General features: G+C 41.2%; 1 protein-coding gene across 10 annotated transcripts in view; it reads right to left on the bottom strand.

Moving 5' to 3' along the window:
* Positions 1-25,115, bottom strand: part of LOC306964848 (unconventional myosin-XVIIIa-like) — a gene marked incomplete at its 5' end in the record, with an annotated part of 153,435 nt that overhangs the window by 74,810 nt on the left and 53,510 nt on the right. For 8 of the 10 annotated variants that reach the window (XM_079559008.1, XM_079559011.1, XM_079559014.1 and 5 more), the window contains 16 exons: positions 3,556-3,621; positions 7,778-7,887; positions 8,895-9,102; positions 9,820-10,006; positions 10,082-10,241; positions 11,894-12,035; positions 13,129-13,215; positions 14,534-14,726; positions 17,124-17,214; positions 18,476-18,646; positions 20,660-20,671; positions 22,728-22,872; positions 23,238-23,301; positions 23,501-23,601; positions 23,793-23,935; positions 24,475-24,685. In XM_079559008.1, the coding sequence (XP_079415134.1) occupies positions 3,556-3,621; positions 7,778-7,887; positions 8,895-9,102; positions 9,820-10,006; positions 10,082-10,241; positions 11,894-12,035; positions 13,129-13,215; positions 14,534-14,726; positions 17,124-17,214; positions 18,476-18,646; positions 20,660-20,671; positions 22,728-22,872; positions 23,238-23,301; positions 23,501-23,601; positions 23,793-23,935; positions 24,475-24,685 (2,091 nt within the window). The remainder of the gene's footprint in view (positions 1-3,555; positions 3,622-7,777; positions 7,888-8,894; positions 9,103-9,819; positions 10,007-10,081; positions 10,242-11,893; positions 12,036-13,128; positions 13,216-14,533; positions 14,727-17,123; positions 17,215-18,475; positions 18,647-20,659; positions 20,672-22,727; positions 22,873-23,237; positions 23,302-23,500; positions 23,602-23,792; positions 23,936-24,474; positions 24,686-25,115) is intronic. The other 2 variants (XM_079559010.1, XM_079559013.1) reach the window with 1 other exon arrangement.

The raw sequence follows: 25,115 nt of genomic DNA, 5'->3' as shown, positions 1-25,115 counted from the left end.
TGGCCATGGTCAGGTTAAACGCTTTGTCATGGTCATGATATTTATTGCAAGTGATGTTTAATTCCTTTCATTTGAGTTGTCGTATGTGCTGTGAATGTGTTAAGTAGAACCAAAAGTGTGTAAAATGTTGGTGAAAGCCAAGTTCAAAGGTTATTGTTGAGACCTGTGATCTACATCAGGGACCGACAGAACTGTTTGACCCACGGGTCACATCAGGTTTAACACAGGGGCTGGGTCGTTGTCAAATAAATATAATTGACATAAACATAGACTGTGATGCTTTATGCTTTATGCTTAGCAAACTAGTTTACAAAGTTAAATGGGCCGTATGTGGCCCCTGAGCCTCCGATCTTCAGTCCACAGACAGAGCCCAATAGAACTCGATCAAGTGCATAATATAACAGGTTACACTGACTTTCACCAGAACATTGTTAGCAGGACATTTTTGTACTGTTCATTATTGATCCTTGAGCACAGGATGTGACATACAAAGAGGTCGAATTTCCTGTTGCCATGCAACCATTTGTAGTAAGGGGTTCATGCTAACCAATATAACGCAGGAGCATCAGTGCCATTGTGGGGTTAACTACAGCTTTTCATGGGCCTATCGTGGAGAGAGGTTCAAAATGACATGACATGTAGGGATGCACCGATACCGATACCAGTATCGGGTATCGGGCCGATACCACATGCTTGTACTCATACTCGTACTCATTCATGAGGTCCCGATACCAGAAACCGATACCATTTGACGTGCGGTGAGCGCACCTACGAGGCGCACCTCTCAGCTGAGGAGAGAAAATAGCAACAAACTGGAGAATTCTTTAGTGGAAATACAATAATCCACATAGAGCTGACTTTATTACAGACGACACTCCCTAAATCAGAGTCTGTGCTGGATTTAACCAGAGCTAAATGTTGTTAGTGCTGCAGCGTCTGCAGTGTTTACAACATACAGGCTAACGTTGCTAACACGCGGCTAGCGCAGCTTTGGCCATTCTGACGCCGTTTTATGCCCAGGGGTTTATTCTTCTGAAAAACTAACCCAGCGACTAAAAAGTCCTCAGAAAATCCAATTAAAAGAGATACAGCATGTCCATATTGAGCGAAAATGAGCTGCAGCAGAACAATGAAAACGCTGTAGCTACTCGCTAAGTTGCTACAAAACACACGAGAAAATCCACACGGAGTTGAAGTAAAGACGAAAAGAGACGTAAGAGTAACGTCTAAATACTATTGTTAAATAAAAATACATAAATGAATAAAGCACAGGCATTGGGAGCTTTAGGACATGGGCTTTTCTGTCTATGATGGACAGTGCAATAAAAATTATATTGAATGAAAATAAAAATAAATAAATAAATGGCATCAGCACAATTCTAATATAACTGCTCTTAAATGTGTCGCCTACTTTACTTAAAGGAAATGTAAATGAGTAAATTTGCTAATTTACAAACCAATCTGCTGTGGAAAAAAGTAAGAATGTTGAAGAAAATGCCTTGTACTCATATCGGTATTCGGTATCGGCGAGTACTTAAATCCAAGTACTCGTACTCATATCGGTTTTAGAAAAAGTGGTATCGGTGCATCCCTAATGACATGAATACCTTTTATGTTGCGTTATGTTTGAGCTGTAAGTTAATGACTGGTTTTAGTAAATCCTGCTGATCCTGCTGTAGGAGCTGAGCAGTTTAAATCTCTTTAAATTTCTACATTTTATGTTTGTATTTTTTTTTTAATAACATACCTTACTCACTTCCCATGAGCATTCTCTGTTCATTCAAAGCTTCATTTTAACTATATCTCCCAGAGTTATATATAATTGGTGTGTGGATGTAGAAAAGCTGCCCCTGTGTGTCCTCTGCTTTGACCAGTACAACAGCCAATACCTGCTATTAGCCTTATTAACGAATGGGAAAGTTATGCACTGATCTATGGCAAGGTTAGAGTTTGTCCAGGCCCAGGATCTGTTGCTAATTGACAGCTCAAGGCGGCGTCTGCTCTTTACCCCAGACACATTCACCTTTCTAATTAACAAAACCATCGGAGAGGCCTTTTCCTGGAGATTAGCCCTGGCTTTGTCTCGGAGGGTAGGAGACGGCCAGGGAAAGAGTGTTTGGTGTCAAAAATGATAAAAAGGATTTTTAACTAATTTGGATGTATAATTAACTGTGGAAAACTGGATAAATAAAAAGATCATAGACATAACAGGCAGCGTTTGAGCCAGTAAATGACACAAGTCTGAATTACAGTCGCTCCAGGCCCTCAGTGCTGCTCATTGGTAAAGGTTAATGATTATAATGTGATAGAATCAAATGTAATTCCTAAACAGCTACACTCACATACCTGTGTGCGAGTATGAGAAATGGTTTCTGGTAAGTTTTCACTGCTGAAGCAACTGTCTCCATGGTAACATAAACATTACGTTCCATACAAAAAACCTACCAGAAGCCCTATAAAAAGCAGAAATAAAATGCATCCTGGAACGTCTTAAGGTGGGCACACACTACACCATTTTTTGCCCGATTTTGCAAGAATTTTCAACACGTCCCACTCCTTCGCATCGCCGACTTTTATTTCCATTTGAGAAGGAGTGCCCAAAGTGGGGCCCGCGGGACAAATTTGTCACTCCCGCGGGAGTGACGTAACTCTCTTCCATTCATTCTCAATGGTAAATATGGATGCAGTACACTTTTTGACCACCAGCGTCAAATTGGGGCGCTGTTTCACAAAGTTAAGGAAACACTGTTGTGGTGTCTTGGTATTGTCAATTACAGAGCGTTGTAGCATCAACTTTCACAGTTTTCCAACTTTTGTTGCAAAGGTTGTTACATCAACAACAGTATATGTTAAAAACTGACTTATAAAAGAATTGATGCTGAATGGACACTTTCAAAATAATCTAATGTGGCATTTTCTTTGAGTTAACGAATGAGGTAAAGTCACTGTAGGTGATGTAGATACAGCTGGGGGTTTTTTTTGCACTAAATTGCTACAATGGTTGATTTTGTTCTACTAAAACTAGGCTTTTGCCATTGTTACCATTTGTTTTAATATAGCATGTTGTTTGCATAGATAGAAAAAAAATGCAAATGTAGGCACATTAAAAGTAAAATAAATAAAGCAACTTTATAATTTGCAGTTATGTGTTTTTCGTGCTTGACATCGCCGTATTTGGCCCCCTCGGAGACAAAAAGTTTGGGCCCCCTGCATTTGAGAGAACTATAAACAGCAGTTTAGGAAGACTTGTATGGATATTATGACGTTGCTTGATCATAAAATGTGATCACGAGTGTGTGTTTGTGCCTGGGAATGACTTTTTCCACAGGAGAGACCTCACGTTGTATCACGCTCCATCACCTCCGCCTAGTCCTTTTGAGCTTCCATAACAGCTCAAATAAACTAAACTAAAACTAAACTGAACTGAACCTCTGATAACTTTAAAGCGGAATAACAGTACTGAAATGATTACAAATCGAATCGCAACCATTTGGATTGTGGGTAAAACAGTAAACAAACAAAATGAGTGAGTGTTGGTTATAAAGGTGTACTCACTCGACTGAGCCCCATGTGGTAGGTACTCTTCTCCAGCTCTAGAGACTCCAGCAGCTCCTCCACCGCCTGGAACAGAGACAAACATGATCAAAACTACTGAAAAAGTCAGTGGTGCCACATCCTGAAGTTCACTCATTGTAACTCTTTTTGTAAAAAAAATCTTTTCAGAGAGGGAACTTGGCATGAAAAGTTTGACAATGTTCCCGGGAGTCTTAACTTTTCACTTTCACTTCGCACCTGACAAACTGCGGCGCGTCCCGTCACTATAAAAGCCTTTAAAAAACAGTGCTCCTCCTCCGGGACGAGGGGCAGGAGCGGCGGCAGAGGGGCCCCATCTGTGATCTGCCAAACGCCGTCACATCTCGCCGAGCCGGGACAGGAGAGACACCGGAGTGGGCGAACGGGAGGTGTTTTTTTTTTTTTTACGTGGACTGTCAAAGCCCGTTCGCTTCCATTATGTCTCCAATTATATGCACCTCAGTCTCACTCCAGCTCCCCCGGTCCGGCACCGCGGCGAGTGACGGACGGGGGAAGGGTGGTGTTCACTTTCTATATTCAAAAGCAAACTGGCAACTTTTGAGATTTAAAATAGTGTCGGATTTCAGCCAAAGCTACTGTTTCACCGTCTTTCACCGCCATTTTTGTATTTTAGACAAACTCACTCAGTGTTTGATGTCTTAGACTATGGCACAATTCATTTAATGACTTTTAATGCTTTTTAAGGAAGGCGTATTCTGCATTTTTCATGTATTTGGTAATAATGTCAAACACATCTTTATCACTATCTTGCACTTTGTTAAAATATCCAGTTTCACTTCCTGACTGTCCAAGCAATCCCACTCTGAGCCTGTGGGGCTGTAGTGAAGCTATGGCGAGTGTTTTACTTGCGGTGAAAGGAATAAGCTTCGCAAGAGATGGGGAGGTGAGGAAAGCATTTCCTAGGACCTCAGGGGGAGATTTTTGGGAGCTGCCGCTGCGATATTGAGAATAGCCACTGGAAAAAAAGATTACTCAAAGATGCGCCGCAAAACACAACTTCAGGGACCCGATCTTGTGTTTCCAAATGCAGGCTTTAGACGGCCAATATTTAACTCACAGTGCCACACTTTGGTAGATTTTGGGTTAAGGCACTTTTCAATCAAAACACTTGGAATTTGGTTTACAAACTTTGGACACATGACTTTTTACACATTTTAAGGTCAACATGTTACTTGTTGTAATTACTTACTGTGTCGTAATACGTATTGGATCGACCCCTGAGTATCGTGATACGTATCAGATCGTGACTAAGGTGGATCGTCCCAGCCCTAGTGAAAAGTGCTCAAAAGTTCATTTTCCCCCTTTAAAGCCCCGCGGAAACCATGTTATTCCTAACTCTATCAATGCATTTCCAACAGACTTCACAGAATGAGTTTATAACTTCACGTTTTCAGGGAGCAACACATAAACGTCAATCTGCTAGTTCCATAAAAAGGCTTTATCTTAAGATGTTTTTCCCACAAATGGTTCCCCTCTTACCACCCGCCTAAACCGAACACATTCTGTGCTCTTTGGCTATTATGGAGGCCTGTGTAACACCTCATTTGAAAGCTAAGACCCACAAAACGGATCTTTTTCCTTGCGTTTTTGCTGTGTTGTGTCACCTTTTTAATGTTTTTTTTTTTTTTGGTCACATTTTTGTTGAGTTTCTGTAAAAAAAAAAAAAAAAAGAGGTTTTGTTGAATTTTTGTTGAATTTTTGTCATATTTTTGTTGAATTTTTGTCACATTTTTGTTGAGCTTTTGTCACTTTTTTGTTGCGTTTACATACTTGTTTTTTTCTCATTTTTTGTGGCTGTTCTGGTGCTTTTTTCCCAAGAAGCTTTTTGATTAGGGTAAAGCCAAACTGGAAAAAATGGCATCCGTTCAGGTGGGAGTTAAGAGGTTAATGGGGACAAAGCTCATTTATGCCACTACTAAAAAATCATGGGAATAGGGCATTAAAAAAACTAAAATAATAGAATAAAACAGTGACAGACTGCTAGGATTCTAAGATTTGCTTCGAAGTACATGAAACTAGAAAGTACTTCTGACGACAATACGCTAATTGTGTGTATGGTAATCTCGGCCAGGATCCCGGCTGCCCCCGAGGCACTGGTTTAAGGAAGGGATAAATATAGACGACATATTTCCCTACAGCAGCCACGGACCCCATACTGGGAACCACTTACCAAATTCCACTTTACATCTCTTAGTTCTGCTTTGGCTAGTGCGTCCAATCCAGTTCATTAATGTAGACTCTCTCTCATGGACATGATGAAGGGAGGCCTGTGTTTTCGTACCTTGCGCCCACTCGCAGCACCGGTGAGGCGCTGTACTCTCGAGACCCATTAATTATTCTTTTGGGACTGTCCTAAACAGCGACTAAAACACAAAAGCTCCAAAAAATAATGAGTTGAAAACGGTAAAAATGTCATTAACCACCGCGAGAAGGAGTCGTTTTTTGTTTTGTTTTTCCTTTTTCTTTCAGTGGCTGTAATTAATGGCTGCAATGGCCGTGCGCCGCCGTTATAATTAATTACAGGAGACAGCCCAGAGCGGAACAAAGGCGCAGGTGATTAGGGAGAAGAGAAGGAGCAGAAAATATGTGAAAAAAAATATATAGGAGGTTTTCAAAGAGGGGTTATTTCTGGAGAGGCGGACGACGGGGCCTTTTTAAATGTCTCTAAATGAGGACGAGGCTAATTAAACCTGCTCAGAGATAAGGCACTTAAAGCAGGCGGGACGCGCTTCACAACCGTCTGTGGGAGATAGAGGTGGGGCAAGAAGCACTGGCGTTTTACAGACAGGAAGCTACCGATATTCTACAAAAACTATAACTAATGTATTAAGGTATGCGATTGAAATAAAAAGTGCTCAACTAGTAGTGGAGTCAGAAAACGTTAATGGAGATTTAAACTAAACGCTTGTTTTAAACTAGATAAGACGCCATGGAGACGACCCCTAATGATAGTTATTTCTGTGGAGCTATTCAAATCACAATGTTGATTCTTTTGCGCTTAATGCCACGCTCGTGTGAACTGAGGCTCTTGTTTTCCCGAGATGAAACGTCGCTGTTCCCAGTTGGTTTGTGCTCATGTGCTTTTCATACATCGTATCGCCAATACATAGTTACGGAGTACGTGGTAATACGTGTATCATATCGATGCACCTGTATCATGACACGCAGACATGTTTGTCTTATCGTTATTCAGAAAGTATGCTCTACTACTCCGATAAAAGGCTTGAATGACACACTGAGTGTATTCATAATAATAAAAAACCTCCATATTGTGCACTTATAAGATCCCTTTCCTTTGTAAGTTGCTGCCAATGCCCAGCCTTAGCTTTTCATGTTGGAAAGTGGGGATTTTGAGTAAACCAAACAAAAACTGCCTTTTTATCACCCATTAGCATTATAACTGACCATTTCAATTTGGTGCCTGCATTTCAAAAGGTAAACGTTGGTTTGTTGGTATAAAATAACACGCACATTTTCGTTTTGCTAGTCTTGACGGTGGGCATTTCTCAAATATGAGACTCCAAGGACAACAATTCTAAAAAGTGGCAATGCCTAACCAAAAAGCACACATAAACGATACATAAACAACTGATGTCTGCAGTCAGGTGCAGAAGGAGGGGATTTTCTTATATCCCGAGCTCCCCAGTGGATTCCCCAGTCGAGCAAGCGTTCGTGTGCAATTTCCAACTGAAGAGAAAGTTTTCCCCAAGTTCAGAGCGTCATTGCAGCTAAACCCCGACACTTTCCCACTATTAAATAACGCTGCAACATTCGCAGACCTAAAAAAAAACAGATCTGCTTTAGGTGTTGATTTGCAGAGAGGAAATGGCACGATGAACGCCAGAGCCTCCACGGGTTTATTCCTTCACTTGGAAGAGAGAGCAGGACATTTCTGAGACTCGTTACTCAGCTCACATGCTATTGTATGTGCACATTTATCAAAAGAAATGCCTATGATGATGTTCTCATCTGCCCTGAGCCTCTGTGGTAAAACTGCATAGAATATACACAGAGAAGTGTAAATGGATTATGCTTTAAAGGAAGAAAATTCACAATGAGATTTAATCCCAGTTAGGGGTCTTTAACACATTCCCTTTTTCATCCAGTTACAATTCAAGCCTGAAGGGGAAAGGAATCAAATCTATCACAAAAACTCAGTGCCCCTTCCTGTCCTCACACTCACCCTCTTCTCATCCGTCACAATGTAGTGCCTGCCGTGTTTTTTGGTCAGGTGTGGAGCCAGGACATCAAAGCGCCGCCTGAACTCCGAGAACACCATGTGGTCCGGGTATCCTGTGAAGAGAGGGCAGACAGCAAAGGTTACAGCGGAAAAGAGAGAAAAGAGGAGAAAAAAAAAAAAACACTTCAAAAAGGGCACTCTTCAACTCAAAAGGATAAAATTGGGCTTTGAAAGGTGTGAATTTATGAGATCACACGCTTTCGGAGGTTGGGGACACACACAAGCGGCCAAAACGGCTGCGGGAAATGACTTTAAACTGATTGGTCAAGGGAAATCTCACAGCGTTTAAGGATTTTCAATGTATTTGGAATCAAATTAAGACATACACAATCTTTGTATACATTTTGCAATATAGCTTTGACCGTACATCATCGGCTGGATTTTAACCATTAGATTAAACTTCAATAAACCCTCATTTTACAACAGTCTGTAGTTTTTGTGGCTCATTTTCTAAATAAAGGTTAATCCAACAACAACTATGGTACTTGAAGTATAAATGAAAAGCCAAGGGGTAAACCAAAACAAAAAGGCAGGGACCCCATAGCTCTACATAACTGCCTTTAAGTAAAATGAAATGTCAGATTTTAAGTTTTCATATGTTTGTTTGTAACAAAAATAGGCACAGATTTGCTCTTTACCCTGATTATAAGACTTGAAGTGTGAATCTTGAACGATACCAGGAGAATTCCTTGTAGACTATGAATTATGTGGGTGGTCTTTGCAAGCTAGACGTCACATCTCAAGGAGTATTCCAATAAACAAGGAGGATATGATGCTGACGATCCCCTGGCCATATAATAAACTGAAACGGGACAAAGGTCACTGGACCTTTCTATACTGAAGAACTACATGGCACAGGCTGGTCACATTAATAGAGACGACTTACAACATGAAGTGATGCAAACATTGCAAAATGCAAACATTGAGACCTTCAACAGCGGCCAGTAATATTTCAGGACAAGTACATTTGCACACTATTATCATCCTGAACTTTTCATTGTCCTTTCACCTTCAGTCCAGGCTCGTAGAGAAACCGTGCAGGTCCAGTGAGCAGAGTTACCTTGTCTGTAAATGCGCAGGGCGTCCAGCAGCTTGGAGCCCCGGAGCTGCGCTCGGAGGAGGCCCACGTCCAGCGTCATGAGCCCAGCGTCGGGGCTCTCTCCGTGGGACACTCTGGGGTCGGCTGCCCCCGTCACCGCCTCAGACTTGGGCAGGAGACAGTGGATGAAGTGCACTTTAGAGCGTCGCACCATGTCGATGAGAGCGTCCTGAGGAAGGACACATAAGATAAAGAAAGGTTCAGCTCAGTCATTTGACAATCGTTCAATATGGAAGTGAAGCTGTGCTTTAGTGATAAACAGCAGCAGCAGTTCATGACCCGTGTGCATTGGTCTTTGCATGGTTTGGTTTCTGGACTCATAAGATGCTTCAGATTCATAAATGGGGGGTGAATTCTTGAAGATTTGTCTGTGTCTTTTCTCCTGTTTGTATTCTTTATTTTCAGCTCACTCAGCGGTTATATTAACTTTTTGTTGCAAACCCCCTTTTGATCCAAAAATCAGCAACATTTACTGTTCTTACTGTTCTTTTAAAAGCCTCACAAATATCCCCCCCAGAGCTGTATGCTCGACTGAAATGGCCTCACATGACGTGCACAGATGTTTAAAACCAGTCATCAGATTGAATTAAAAACCGCAATCCTCAGACTTACCAACCTGGATATTTGAGGATTCCTGTTTTTGATATTACATACCCTAAAACAGAGCTAATGCCAAATCGTTTTATTTTTTAAGGTCATTATTTGTTCTGAAGGCGAGTCCAGGAGCTACTGCAGTTTGAGAGCCATGGTCCAGCCTAAGAACACAGTGAACAGCTTTTAAAACAAACCTGCTCCTAATGCTTAGCTTGACTTGAACATTACTTCTTGAGACGAGCCGGTGATGTCACAACAATAACATTCAGACGGATCGCATGCATTCACTCACCACTTGCAGCTTAATCTGGATGCACAGGCTCTTCTTCTTGACGGCGGCGACTCCGGTGGTGAAGGTCTTCCTCATGCTGGTGGCCCGGCGCAGAGCGAGCTGAGAGCTGCCCTCCAGACCGGCGATGGACCCAGACAGAACCGTGGCGCCGCAGGATCTGCTCATGAACAGGCCGCTGATGCTCTTCCTGGGGACAGGCGGAGACAGGACGTGACTCTCTGTGGTCCTCCCCCTGGTGGCCAGCTGTTTTAAAGCTACTTACTTCTGGGAGTCCTGCAGCAGAGAGGCGGCATTCTGGGCCGCCGGGTTGTGTTTGGCGTGACTGAGCCAGCCCTGAGCGTTGTACTCCACCCAGTCTGTGCCATGGCTGTGTCCCAGCAAAAACGCATGAGGCTTGTCGCCACGAAGCAGAAGGTTCCCTCCTGAAAAACAAAGGATTGATATCACGGCCTCGGTGCCAACGGGGGACAATAGAAAGGAGAGGTTGGTTGCCACTATGGAGCAGCGGCGACCATGGCCTCTCTCAGTTTCAGCAGCTGGAGACGTACCTGGAGCTGTCATAGCAAATGGTAACAATTGTTAAATAAATCTGGCCTTTTTGTAATATACCCATTTCTTGCTTAATTCTTCACACACACATTTCAGTCTTAAAGGTAAAAGTAGCCTTTCACACACTCTTCATACACACTTTATTGTACATTTACGCTGGTTTACCTGGGTCTGGTCTATTGTTAAGACTGTGTAAGTAAACAAACTTGGACACTGTTCAGTGCGGTTACACATGCTTCCTGTACATGTGTCCTGTTGTCTCACACCCTCGGTTCTAAGGAAATTAGAGTCTAGCGCCGCAGAGGTTTAAGTGCATATGACACATTAGACACAATTTATAAAAACAGACTTTTTAAAACAGAGTTAACACAAATATATTTAAGATTTTGCAAAACATTTACCCAGCTTCCTTTAGTTTGACATTTATTATGATGTTTACAGTTTCACTTCCTTATTGGACACTGACAGGAAGTGACATAGATAGAGGCAAACCATTTTAAACTGTTGCCGTGCCAACCATGTTATGTCACTTCCTGTCAGTGGCTAAAAAAATTCAAATGAAAATAACTTTTCCTTTTTCCTCATTCATTTGCTGCTTCACTGAAATAAAATTATAATGATTACTTAAAACCAGTGTTAATTTTGACGACATATTTTAATTTAGTCTTAGTCTTTTGACGAAAACGTAATTCGATTTTGGTCTAGTTTTAGTCAAAAAAATATCTTCAATTTTAGTCTAAAATTGCAAGTAAATTTAGTCGACTAATTTTAAGACAAATTTAGTCGACTTTGCATTGATAATATTCATTATAATCATATTTAATCTTGTTCCTCTGCTTCATGGAGCTGCTCCACATGAACAAAGCTCAGAGCTGATCCTTTGGCAGTGAATTTACATGATATGAGGCTCTTTCAGACGCTCAATAGAAATGTGGATGATTTTAGTCTCTCCTTTTCATTTTTATTTAGTCTTATTTTAGTCGACTAAAATATCTGGACATTTTACTCATAGTTTTAGTCTCATGAGAAACTTTTGATTTAGTTTTAGTCCAATTTTAGTCGTCAAAAATAATACTTTGACTAAAATTAAGACTAAAGATTTTAGTCGACGAAATTAACACTGCTTAAAACAGATGTTATCCATTTAAATATGTCATATTTTCAAAAGAATTAAAATCTGTCTTATGCACTTTAAAAATGCGATAAATACAACCAATGTTTTTTAGAATTTCCTGGCAAAACATCCCATTAGGCCATAAATGAGGAACAATACTGACATTGGGTGAAAATGGTGCTCTACTTTGGGCTATAATCGTGGGGTTTGGCTCTCGGTAGGAAAATGTCCCGTCATGACACAAACTTGCCTACCCCTGCAGTTTAGTTATCTTTGACTGGTTCTTGATCTCTGAGTTGTGTAATGATATTTCTGTTCTGTTTATGTTGGTGATCAGAGGTTAAATGCTGGAGGGCCGGATTTGGCCTGAAGTGGTCCAAACAGGTAACAAAGCTAAAAAGGAAATCTCACCTTTGCCAACTCCCTGAGTGGATCCGTAGTAGCTGAAGAGCCGTTCCAACATGGTTTCCTCTGAGCCCCCGGGCTGCACCGCCTCCTCCTCCAGCAGCCACAGCAGCCCGCGAGCCTCGTCAGTGCGGGACAGGGTGCGCACCTAGACGAGGGGCCGGGGTCACATATTACTAACTAAATAGATAAAGGGGCAACAGAAGATTGGCTGTGTGGCCCCATTGACCAAACGAGTTACTGTAGGGAACATTACAAAGTTCGTGGTAAATGGCTCCATCATTAGCGGGTGGTCATGATTACCTTATATAATTAGCCAATGCACTAATAAATCACACTATTTCAAATGTATCACCAACCCTTTGGAGCAAAACGACAGCAACACTTAGTTGTAATGTTTTTGGCAGTCGTGGAACTACTATTTGTCTGGATGTATTTCCACATTATAGAGAGATCGCTTTACGCGGCTGAGAGTGATTTCAAGCGAGACCCTTGTTAACACCTCCGGCTCTTGCCAATACGAATCGACGCCGCGGACCGAGCGGAGAGGCAGGTCACGCTCGCATTTGTATCTGTAAAAAATATAGTGGGCTTATTTTTAATGAGCAGAGGATGAGGCGAAAGTATGACAAAGTACATCAGCGCGCACTAGTTTGAGGCAGGAGGTGCAATTTTAGAATGTGGATTTGTCGACATTTCATAAGGACGGCTTCACCGTTTTTGAAAGAATTTACCAAATATGTTGAGCCCAATCAGATTTAGTGATCGGATGCTCAAATTTGCCATATTGATCTTGCAGCGAAGCCCTGTAAGGAAGTGCTTACGTGGTTTGTAAAAGACTGAGACTTCTTTGTTTCTCATTTCACGTTGCCTAATTTCACTTTCGAGAATTGAATCCAAGGGAAAAGGCAATAAACTTTGTCACATTCTGTTTCATGTGGATATTAACAATAAACTGCTCACCATCTCAAGTGATTTTGTCTTTGTATTCTATTAGCTATATTTGAAATGCATAAAAGCAGCTAATGGCTAAGTATGACCAAACCCTTCAGAAAAAAAAGCTCATTTAAATGCATTGTTAGCACCTTCTATTACCACAGCGGAACCATTTGCACAATGTTATTCCCGAAACCTCATTACAGCGATGGCTCAATTAGCATTTTACTACAGAATTAGCACACTTTAGTCCCGGCAGATAGCGTAGACATAGTGAAATAGAATGGACGTTGCTTGTTTCTTACCAGGGCTTGAGTGGAGGCCTGGTCCACTGCTGCTACAGACACAGATGGAGTGCACTCTATGTCATCTAAAGCAAGCTCTATGTTTTCCTATGGACGTAGGAGGGAGGGAGGAAGGAGCAGGGGTTAGTGCGCTACAGCAACAATCAACAACAGGAAGGAAAAAAATGATTCACAATTCATTAAACTACAGATTGGGTCGTGTTACAGTTTCAAATTAAAGTGTAAAGCTGATTGGTGGTTTAATAGGACGGGCTGTCCAATTGTCAGGGTCCAGAGATCAAAATGATGTTCAAATTAAGAATGCTCACATAATGAAATGCAAAATCTCTCTCAAAGAATCAACATCTAAATCTTAGGACAAACAATATCCTCAATAACAGAATGAATTTCATATATAATGCCAAAAAACAGGGCAAGTTACATTTGTCTCTTGTCAGCGTATTTGTGTTCAAGGCAACTGGTCACTGGTCAATATCCCACCTCCGACAAGGAACACCAAACTCGGTGATGATCAGAGTGATCCAAGTTCAGGTACGAGCTGAACGCGACTGTAAAACTTAACCGCTGCATCAGAGAAGTGACCTTTGTTAGCAGCGAAGACACTTCAACTACAGAGTACAGAAGGTGACTCAAGAACCTTCATTGAAGATGGACAACTTACAATATGAAGCGCTTTTCCACATGCATTAGGCTCAAAGCGCTTTACAGCAACGAACCAGTCACCCGTTCACTCTCTCATTCATACACCAGTGTGCGCAGACACCGATACGCATGGAAGAAACCAGCGATATGCTTTCACACTCATCAGCCCAGCACAATAAAGGCTTTTTACATGTAGATAGAGAATGATAGATGTGGGAGGAGTGCCTTGGTTTTTTGTTTTTCTTTTGAGTCTTAGTTCCCCAAACACCTAAGAGCACCTTCCCCCCAATAACTGAATCTACCATTGACTTCCTGAGCACTTTCTTTCCCCGTATCATGAGAATCCTCTTAGCAAACCAGTGGTTTCACTAGGTCTAATTCAGCAGAAGATTCCTAAAGCAACTGATAACTAAAACACGGAGATGTAGATAGAGAATGATTGATGTGGGAGGAGTGCCATGTTTTTCTTTTGAGTCTTAGTTCCACAAACACCAAAGAGCACCTTCCCCCCAATAACTAAATCTACCAACTGATAACTAACACACTTTTAGAGGAATGGGTCCCGCTCTATCAAATAACCAAGTCCACCTCTTCATTGTTGTACTGAGAAAAAGATCTAAGGAACTATGACATCCAATAAACCAAACTTCTACTTCAACAAATTTCTTTCAGCACCGTTTCTTTGGACAGTTTGACCTCTGGACTCATGTCAGTCTCATCAGCCTCAGTATGTGTGTTCAGTATGTGTGTGGGCCTTGTGCACCTCCTTGTATCGGTCGAGCTCCTGCGTGAAGGTCCTCTCGTGGAAAAGCGTCTGCAGCCGCTCCTGGGTGTAGTTGTGGCACAGCTCCTCGAAGGTGGCGCCGCGTTTCAACTGAGACACTTTGGGGTTCTGGAAACCCGGGGTGTCCACGATGAGGAGCGAGCAGAGCGAGTGCTGGCTGGACTTTAGAGCTCTGTGGAAAGGATCAAATACACAATGCACAATATAATACATACAAACACACATGATGGTTTCTGCTGTCAGAGCAAGGAGTTTATTGCCGTAACCAAGGAATGATTGAATTGAAATGGCCTCCATTCGCATAATCATAAAAGGTACGTACAATTTCCTCTGTCTTTACTAAACCTGTAGACCAGATCTCAACAAATCTGTTCTGAGGTGCACGAGATTATTGTATGTGTTAGCAAACCATATTTCAGTAAGTTCATTTAAGTACTGCACTTAAGAGGAAGAGGATCTGTACTGTACTTGCGTAGTATTGTGGTTGAGAACTTACATTTTTTACTACAACATTTTGAAGGAGAAATATAACACTTTGGACTCCACTACCTTTCTTTACCTGCACCAAAGTAAAAAGTCCATTTGTCCATGTAACTTTGTAATGCACACTCCAGAGCAGTAGGTGGCGCTGTGCAGCTGTACTGTCACAGACTTACAACAAGGAAGTGGATTTGTCCCGGTTGTGTTGCCGTACGGTGGTCATTTTGGACGCTTTTTTTTATGTTTTTGAAGCTACGAAGCTACGTTATTATTCATACCACTTTTTAAAACTGATTTATACTTTCTAATTCAGTATTATTTAAAGCAAATACTTCAGCACTTTCCCTTGAGAAAACGTTGACTGCATAATTTTTACTTTAGTGAAGTGACACTTGATCAGTAGTTTGACGCACTTGAAATGTGCACAGTAAACTGAATGGTTCATTTCAGATTATAAAATGCGAATCTAATGGTGCAAGTTGGAAAAGAGTCTATAGCTGTTTGTGGGCATGTTGCACCTGATCAGGGGCGGACTGGGACTGAAAAACAGCCCTTGGACTCTGGCCAGCCTGGTCCAAATTAGTGTAAATGCGACACTTCCACAAAGACATATGTGAACCTCTTACCCCCCGCCATCACCGAGAGCATTTTCTCCAGTTTGGCTTTACCCAAATCTAAAGGCTTCTTGACTGGAGAGCAACACTGTAACGCCTCATTTGAAAGCTAAAATCTAGAAAAGTGACGGTAACTTTTTGTCGCTGCATTTTTGTCCTGTTTTAGTTGCTTTTTTCTGCATTTTCACTACTTTTTTGTCACTTTTTCGTTGTGTTTTCGTCTTTTGTTTTTCGTTGTTTTTTTTTTGTCACGTTTTTGTTGTTTTTTCATTGCTTTGTCGTCATTTTGTCGTCACATTTTGTTGTGTTTTTGTTGCTTTTTTCCAGCACATTTTTGTTTTTGGATGCTTTTCTTTTATGCTTTTGGATTTGGGTAAAGCTCGGTTACGCCCGGGATTTAGGGTAAGGTAAAGTGAGAGGCCAGGGCCGGCGGCCCTAGAGCCAGTGGCCCATTCTGTGCTCTTCCAGAATGGACATATGGCCAGTCCGCCCCTGCACCTGATTTATCATGTGGAATTGCACGTATGACCGTATTAGGCCCCGAATCTGATATGTAAATGACAGAAAGCGGCGTAGGAGAGAAATGTGCTCTGCTGCGGATCCACTTTTCACGAGTTCATCATTTTTAATCAGTTGTTTTAGAAGTTCGAATCATGCTGCTGCCAAAGACGAGTCACACACGCGTTGATTACGGCGCCTCCTGACAGTTATAAAGTTCGAGTCAGCTCCCCAGAGGCAGGGCCAGGGAAACTTAGAGCTATTGTCACCATAATACAGTATCATTTCTCATCTTATATTCATATTTCAGGTAGAGGAAGACCCACAAATTGAAGTTCATTTGAAGATGAGATCTCCATAGGTAGACACATAACACAATGCAACTTCTATATAGTTAAACTCCTGAGCCAGCAGCCTTACCTCGGCTCGTACTGTATTTGTCTAGCAGAGCGGAGGATATTTATTTATAGAAAAACACTGCAGAGGAACAGATCCCCGGAGAAAAAAAAAAGTCTGACAAAACTCCAAACGGCAGACAGCAAGAGGAGCGAGAGGGAACAGGACAAATACAAGACCAAACTAAACACAACACGCTGCGCAGAGGCTGAGGCAGAGAGCGGGCGACATGACAGGGGAGAGGCGAGGGGGAGGCTCAAAAACAGCTACACTCACGGGACTTTTGGAGGAAGTTGTTAAAGGGGAAAGTTTCAATGTCAAAGTGTTCATAAAGTTATCATTTGGACAAGGAAATGTAAGTCCTCTTTCTTTTGTTTTGGCTGCTAATCTGCGCCACCAGCCACAGGTTCAATTCTCAAGCAAAGGTGGAGACTTTCGCGAGTGGAGTTTGTGTAAATCTCCACACGTTTGAGCGCATCGTTTCATGGAAAATGAGTAAAACCCTACAGCTCCTCCTGATTAAAATACATTAAGTATAGAAACAACAACGAGAATAAAAATCAAGCATTTTGGATCCGGACCTGTTGATGAGGGATATGACCAGAGTGAAGAGCTCCGAGTACAGTCCTGACGCCATCGCCTCCAGACACTCCAGAGCTGTGATCTTTGACCCTAAAAAAAGACAAAGATTCACACCAAATGTCTGTTAAGTCAACTAATAAAGACAATGATCTTTATAGCTGTGGAAAAGACATTACTGAAAACAAAATGCGGCCCTCAGACACGATATAGTTGGCCCATGGTATGTTTTACTACAAGTTTAACAATTCTACATGATCCCCTTAAAACATTGATAAAAATAAGTTAAGCACACTGCTGAAACAAAGGACAAATCTATATGTTACCGCCAGAACATTGATCTCTCAGTCCCTGCATGTTCTGGCTTGCACATCAGTATGACGCACAACAGAGGTTATTTACTCCTCTTCACATGGAAGCACCAGACTTCAACGGTCAGTCCAGCGAAGGGGTGTCTATAGTTTTTTTCATCAAGGGCCATATTGAAGTGTATATGGCCTCAGATCAGCGGTCAATGTAGTGAAACGTTCAATTTGGTTTAACCTCTTAACTCCCGCCTGAACCGAGAGCATTTTCTCCAGTTTAGCTTTACCCAAATCCTGTAGGCCAGTGTAACACCTCATTTGAAAGCTAAGATCTACAAAACTCATCTAAATGGGGGGGATTCAACTCATTTTGTAACTTTTTATCATTTTTTAAATACATTTTTTTGTCATTTTTTTGTCACATTTTAGTCACATTTGTTGTCATATTTTTTGGTCATTTTTTGTCACATTTTTGTCACATTTTTTGTCACATTTTTTGTCTTTTTTTGTCATATTTTTGTCACATTTATTGTCATTTTTTTAAATCATTTTTTTGTCATTTTTGTCACGTTTTTTGTCAATTTTTTTGTCACATTTTTTGTCATTTTTTTGTCATTTTTTCTCTTTTTTTGTCACATTTTTTCATCCCTTTTTTGTCAACGTTTTCTCACTTTTTTGTCATTTTTTTTGTCATTTGTTGTCATTTTTTGGTCAATTTTTTGTCTTTTTTTGTCACATTTTTTCGTCCCTTTTTTGTCAACGTTTTCTCACTTTTTTTTGTCACATCTTCATCATTGCTTTCATCTCAGTTCTGTCGCTATTTTCACACCTTTTTCCCAGAAGCTTTTGGACTGGGGTAAAGCCAAACTGGAGGAAATGTGCTCGGTTCAGGTGGGAGTTAAGGGGTTAAACTATTCTCCCACACCTTTACTCTGTCCTTCAATGCCGACTCTGTCTCACAGTAAAATGTCACTCTCTGAGCCCACTGAACCTTCCTTTTAACTTCTGGGCACCGTTTCTTCACCCCTGCCCCAACACCGCGTCCTTACCGGAGCCGTCTCCCTGTCCCATGTCGTCAGCCCCTCCTCTGAATGACGTGTTGTGCTGCAGTCCTTTGGCATGGTGCTTAAAGATGGCGGAGGACAGCTCCTCCAACGTGCAGCCCAGGAGGTAGGCCGCTTTCTGGGCCCATTCGTGTCGGGCGAACTGCCTGCGTCCGGCTACGAAGAGACGGGATACACGTTAGAGCAGTAAACGATGAATATGCAGAAATAATGGAAGGAGGATCACTGGAGGGTGATTTTGCAAAGTGGGTGATTTGGTGGATTCATTACAAAGAAGAGAGATAAAAAGTGTCAATAAAGAGGTTGGATAAAAAGTCTTTGTCTCAACCGAACAAGCTTCACTTTTGCCGTTTTCTGTGTTATCGTGTTTTCTGTGTGGTTTTGGGAGCAGAGCGTGGGCGACGACAGGCATCACAGCAGCTTAGAGGGACGGCAGCGTACTGATCTTCGGGATCTTTTTTTTTTTTTGTCTCCAGACAGAAAGAGAAAAGAAAGACAAGTAGAAGAGAGGGAGAGAGGGAGAGCGTGTGTGTGAGAGAGACAGGAGAATAGTAAGAGCAGAAGAACTGAAGGTGACAAGGTTTATACAGACAACGCCAAGACAAACTCAATGTCTTCTTTTCATTTTATTAAACAAATGATTAGTGCCTGAAAGGGAGAAAAATATGTGCGTGTTTCATTTCTTAAGATTTGCGAATAATCCGTCAAACAGAAAAATGAGAGGAATTTTTAATATTCAAAAGCAAATTGGATACAAAAGGCAACTTCTGAGCAAAAAAAATACAATCTCAGTCAGAACTGCAGCGGAGTGTGTTTTATTATTTACTATTTTCACAGTAGAAAAAAAAAAAAAAAAAAAGTCGAGCGGTGTCAGTACTTTTGATAAAATGTTTAATGCAGGTTGGAATCCAATGTAATGCTTTTGAATGGTATTTAAGGCGTCGATTTAAATTCAATGAGTCTTAATGCTTTTTATCTGGCATTCCCCGCCTACAGCCCTGTCCCACCAACACCGATAATGCAGACACAGTCAAGGTGAAGGTTACAAAGACAGGATCCAACTGGGGATCAAACCGCCAACCTTCAGTAAAAGCTTCAGGACCTTCAACATGACGTGGCAAGTTGCAACTCAATTCAAATAAATATTACTTTCATCTTATTATAAAAAAACATTTTGTCGATGTATTTCCAAATTGAGTTTTGTAGATTCCGACCTTGATCGTGAGAATGGCTGGGCACCTTTAAACCAGTGTGGCATCGGGAAAAAAAGTTTAGGTACTACCAGTATTGGAAAGAATGCAACAAAAATAATCATATATCCGTAGATCCAAGTTTTGATGCTGTTGGTCCAGGGTCAGCTCAAACAAATGCTTTTTTTTCCGCATTTGTTTTTTGTCCACTGTTTGTCCCATTTTCCAAATTTTTTACTTCCCCCCTCAAATTTTTATTACTAATATTTCCCCTATTTATTCCCCATTTTTCCCCAATTTTGTTTATACATTTTCCCCCCATTTTTTCCCAAATGATTGCCCATCTTTTACACATTTCTTGACACTGGAGATGAATTTTAGTAAAGGTATCAGGTTCAGGTGTCAGTATCAAAAAACAAGTGTTGTTAAAGGACTGAAAAGGAATAGAATGGTACCCAGCCAGCCCTAATCAGGAGGTGGATCAAAAACTACTAAAACGGACGATATATTAATAGTTCGTCTTGGTGAAGGCCTCAGACCCGTTGAAAACTGTTATGTGACACTTTTGGGTCCCAGCTCACCAGTTGAGAACCAAAGTTTACTATTAAAAAAAAGTTTACTATTAAATTTCAACCAACAAAAATACCCAAAGACTGAGCCATAAAGTGACTCCACAAACAAATACCTAATATCTAATACAATCTGAGCTTAGGTTGGTTGAGCCTTTTGTGTTTTTCGTATACTGTACGAAATGAGGCGAGAGTGATCAGAGAAAGTAAAATACAGCCATTTCAGCGGAGTGGAAACGTTTAGCAAAACGCCAGTCAGTCAAAATTATAGGGCAAGAGTGGATGGTGTGGCGTCAGAAACAATCAAAATGCAAATGAAAGAAGAAGACAGACATTTAGGGGAAATAGTAGTGCTGGGAAATGTAGTTTTTGATTGAGATGAGGGGGCTAAAAAGTGTCATTTCCATTACCTTGGTCCCCGTCTGGTTTGATAGAGGGCGCGGCATGCAAAACGTGCAGAAGACAGGGTTAGACTCGGCAAAAAACGTCACAATAGTAAACACACATTAGCGCTAAACAACACCCATGCTGTGGGAGAGGTGAGGAACGCCATCATATCAATGCGAGATTTCAATAAATGTTTCTCAAAATGTGGGACAAAGATATTTAAACATTTTTCCTGATTAAGAAGGAGCGTTTTAGGATAAACGACGCTGACGGGAACAATTACCCATATTCAGTCTGTTCTTCGGCTCATTTTTTTGTTCAGCTTTGAGGAGAGGATCCTGTTGTGACATTGGGCTTTCAAAAAATCATCTGAATTCCACAGCTTCAGGTGGTCATAATGGGTATTAGAAATGTTGTAAAAATGTTAGAATTGTATTACTTTAGCACACCCTGGTTTACAACAGGATTTCTAAAACAGAATAGATAAGACCTTTTTTTTATTTCATATTTGTAAGAAGCATCAGCCTTGAATTTTGTTTTGGATTTGTCTTGGTTTAGAACATGTTCAGTTTTGGTTTAGATCTGGTTTTGTCCCGATTTATACATCATTCCAGGCAACTGGTAATTGGTCAATTTCCAACCTCCGACTTGGAAAAATGCCCTGAAATGACCCTTAAACTAATTACAACTTGTAAACTCAAACAAAAATGGCAGCCCCCAGAGGAGAAGTGTCTGAATGATAAAACATAATGTTATGTAGCGTGTATTGAATAGTATCTGCTGTGAAGTAATGTTCATCTTTCGTGAGACATCTTATCCATGTTGTTTCCATACAAGTTTATTCAGCTGGAACGGTCTGAGGTCAGGTCTTGTCATATTCAAAGTGGGAAAAATACCCAGTTACCAGTTGCCTGGAACGCAGCATTGGAGCTGGATTAGAACTACTTTAATCAGGCATTTGCCAGGGTTACAGTCTAGATATATTGGATAAATTAGCACCGAGACGTTTAGCAGCAGTACTAAGACAGGCACTTTTATTCTTTAAACAACCATCTTAAATATTAGTTCATTCTTGCTTCGCCTTAGGACCATAATTCCCAGGCACAGATTGACGTTTTTGTTGTACTTTATTGTTCTTGTAACTCTTGTATCAGAGCTCGAGCTGCTCCATAAAACAGCCTTTAGTTTCATCGTCTCTGTGCCGGGTAAACCGCAGCTGTGCACTGGTGGAGCAACACTGACACCTACTGACGACCACTGAAACACACCCGTATTTGTGAAGTATTTCAGCTGCCTTCATGTGGCATCAATGAAAAATATAGTGATCATCTTTGACCTTTCAACATGGCAGAGAGTAGAGAAGGAAGCAAATGCCAGGATAGTAAACGTTTTTATGCCTGACTGTTCAAATGTTTGATCCAGCCAAGCAAATACGAGCTCTCTATAGGGTAAGACGACTAAAGTGTGTTTTGTTATCATTTTGTCATCAACTTTATTTCATCAATCTGTGTGTACATTTTGAATATTGGGGACACTACTAGCATGGTGCACATTTTAAAGATTGCTTTGGGGTACAGACATTGAAATTCAAACTGATTGGAATGTGAAGGTGTGCCTGTAAATAATTCAAGCCACTAAACAGACAAAATAAAAGCAGCTTTTAAAGGCTAAAAATGACCACTAAAATTCACTTTACTGTGCGTGGACTCGCCTCTTCTCAGACCTGATTCGTAACTTAACTGGGAGCTGGACACCAACTTTTAAATGCTTCTCACTGCTCATTAGAAACGCATTTGGTAAAGCAGGTATGTTTATTTATTTATTCTTAGTACAGTTCAGTTTCTCTTCTGAGCAAGGGACATCCAGGAATGTTCCGCAGTGTCGCTTTAAATCAATATAAAATGTAAGTATGATCACTAAGCTTGTTCACCCATATTTTTTCTATTAGTAATTCACATATCTACTCAGCCGCTTAGCAAACACTTCAAACTAAGTTAGCCTGTCATGCCTCACATAAAACTGTTAGTCCCACATGCACACAAACTGTATATACTGCGTACCAACACTCTGTTTTACATGAACTGTGTTTACCTTTGGTGGCCCCGGCGGCCCCCAGGTGGTAGATCCCCCCCAGAATGAGCCACAGCGCCCTCTGCTCCTCGGTGGAGATGCCCAGGACCTTCATCGCCGCCTGGAGCTTCGTGAACTGTTGGGACGAGCGCTGCTTGTCTTCGGGCTACAGGGAGAGACGATAAATATGAGGGGGGAAAATGTAGTGTAAGTTCTTGGTCATTTTTGTTTTCATTTGAAAATACATCTTAAGCATAAAAATAAGCACCAAAATTATTTTCAGTGACGAAATCTAAATATCAGATTACAGGGCCTGGTATGGGCAGAGTCTGTCTTTTTAAAAGATGTGAAGGGAGAACACTAGCTAAAAATCTCAACATTGACCACTGCGTGAATAATCTATGTTTTCACCTGCCCTGTCTCGCCCTAAGTAAAAAAAACATTTGACTAAATTAAAAATAATAAATTTGGTGCAATTTTCAATGTGTTGCCCTTATAAAAACAATACACATGAAATATCGAATGCTTTACCTTGGTCTGTGGAAGGATCCCAAAGGTGCTGTTCTCAGCCACGTGGTTCAAATGAAGCTCAGTTCTGAAGACAAAAATAAACATGGATTTATAGAGTAACCGAGGGATTAACAGTGTGAAAAGATAACTTTCGTCTATTCAAATACAGAAAAATATATTAAAAATATCCAAGACACCAGCTCCAAGTTCCTTGAGATTTAATTTGATTAGTCCTACATTTCCAACACCATTCTACAACAACAAAAAAGAAGACAGTCCCCGACCTGAGGCTGCTGTCGGCTCCGGCTAACAGGAAGTAGAACACATTGAAGGTGGATTCGGAATCAGGTCGGCGACTCACTCTCAGCTTCTCCAGCAACATGGTCTGGACAGAACACACGGAAAGATCACTCAGATTTATCAACGCAGTATTTCAATAGCTGTAGCCTCAAAGCTCTTTTCAATATCATTTCCTCATCAGTTTTGTCAAAGTCATATTTTTGTCCAGAAAAAGTGAAGAAAAACTCTAATCTGTTGCCTATGATGGGTGGATGGATCTAGTATATTGTATGTTACCTGTATGGACGCAGAGGAGACCTGTCCAGCCTGATCGAAGTCCAGCGACACCACGTGAGAAAAGCGGCTGGCGTTCGTGTTCATGGCGGTGGAACTGTTCCCAAAAGCCTCCAGGATCGTGTATACGGCCTGCCACTTCTCCGCTGAAGGAAAATAAATGGATTATGGGTTTTAAAAAGGGCATTTTCAGGTTTTACCAACAACGCAACATAAGTCTGGAAGTGGATTGCAGCGCTACAGCAGTAGAGGAAACAATTCTACAGTTGACCTGTGGGGTTCCCCAGGGGTTGATCCTGGGACCTCTATTGTTCATGGTATGCTTCCATTAGGTGAATGAATAATGTGTCCTATCACAATTATGCAGAGAAGACTTCACCGTGACATGGGCCTGTAGATAAACTGTGATGTTGTATTTGTGTGTGGATGCAAAACTATTTTTTCGAGTCACAGATCAAAGTGAGATCTTTGTCTTTGGCCCATCAAAAAAAAAGACTGCATGCCCTGTTATTGACAAGGAAACGACGTAATAAATTTATTTGAAGAAGTCTCCTTCAGAAAACAAATGCCATATAATTATTGCCATCCTTTTTGACAAATAGAAAAAATAAATATAAAAGAATATCCATCTTTACTCCAATAACCTTAAACTGGGTAAAAGTGATGGCAGAGATAGATCCCTCACCTGAGAATATTTTGCCGGTGCTGCCTGCGATGGAGACCAGGTACTGCACCAGGTGTTGGCAGTTGGTGGTTTTGCCAGTGCCCGATTTGCCGAGCAGGACGATGGACTGGTCCTGCCTCGTGGTCAGCAGGTTCCTGTAGGCCGACTGAGCCACAGAGTAAATGTGGGGTGCCATGTCCTCGCGCCGGCAGCCTTTGAACATGTGCATCACCTGTAAAAGGAGAGGAGGCGACAGTGGTGGCTTGAAAAATGTAATTAAGTCTGGGAATTACAGGCTACCTCAGACTGAATACTTCACACTTTATGCGTTGATGTTAATTTCTTATGATTTCCAATTAGAGGCACCAGATATTCAAAAGCAACAGAAAACATTTGAGCAAAACGTTGTGCACAAAAACTACAGCTGAACCTATTTTGAACCATTTCATTATCTTCAAATATAATTGTATTGTTGCCTTAATATAATTTCAGGCCTTAATTTGGGCACAATTCCTGTACTGACATTTATGCTTTTCAAGGCCTTGAGTTTGCCCAAATTTTATTTCTGTGCTCTGCAAAATCACATTACATCCTGGTTACTAAGGAAACACTCCCCTGTGGTAAAAAATCCTATGATTTACGGGAAGAACAAAACTTTTCTT

The sequence above is a fragment of the Gobius niger genome, assembly GCF_951799975.1.
Source record: "Gobius niger genome assembly, chromosome: 1".
NCBI classification, from domain to species: domain Eukaryota; kingdom Metazoa; phylum Chordata; class Actinopteri; order Gobiiformes; family Gobiidae; genus Gobius; species Gobius niger.
This window is presented reverse-complemented; position numbering and strand designations above follow the sequence as displayed.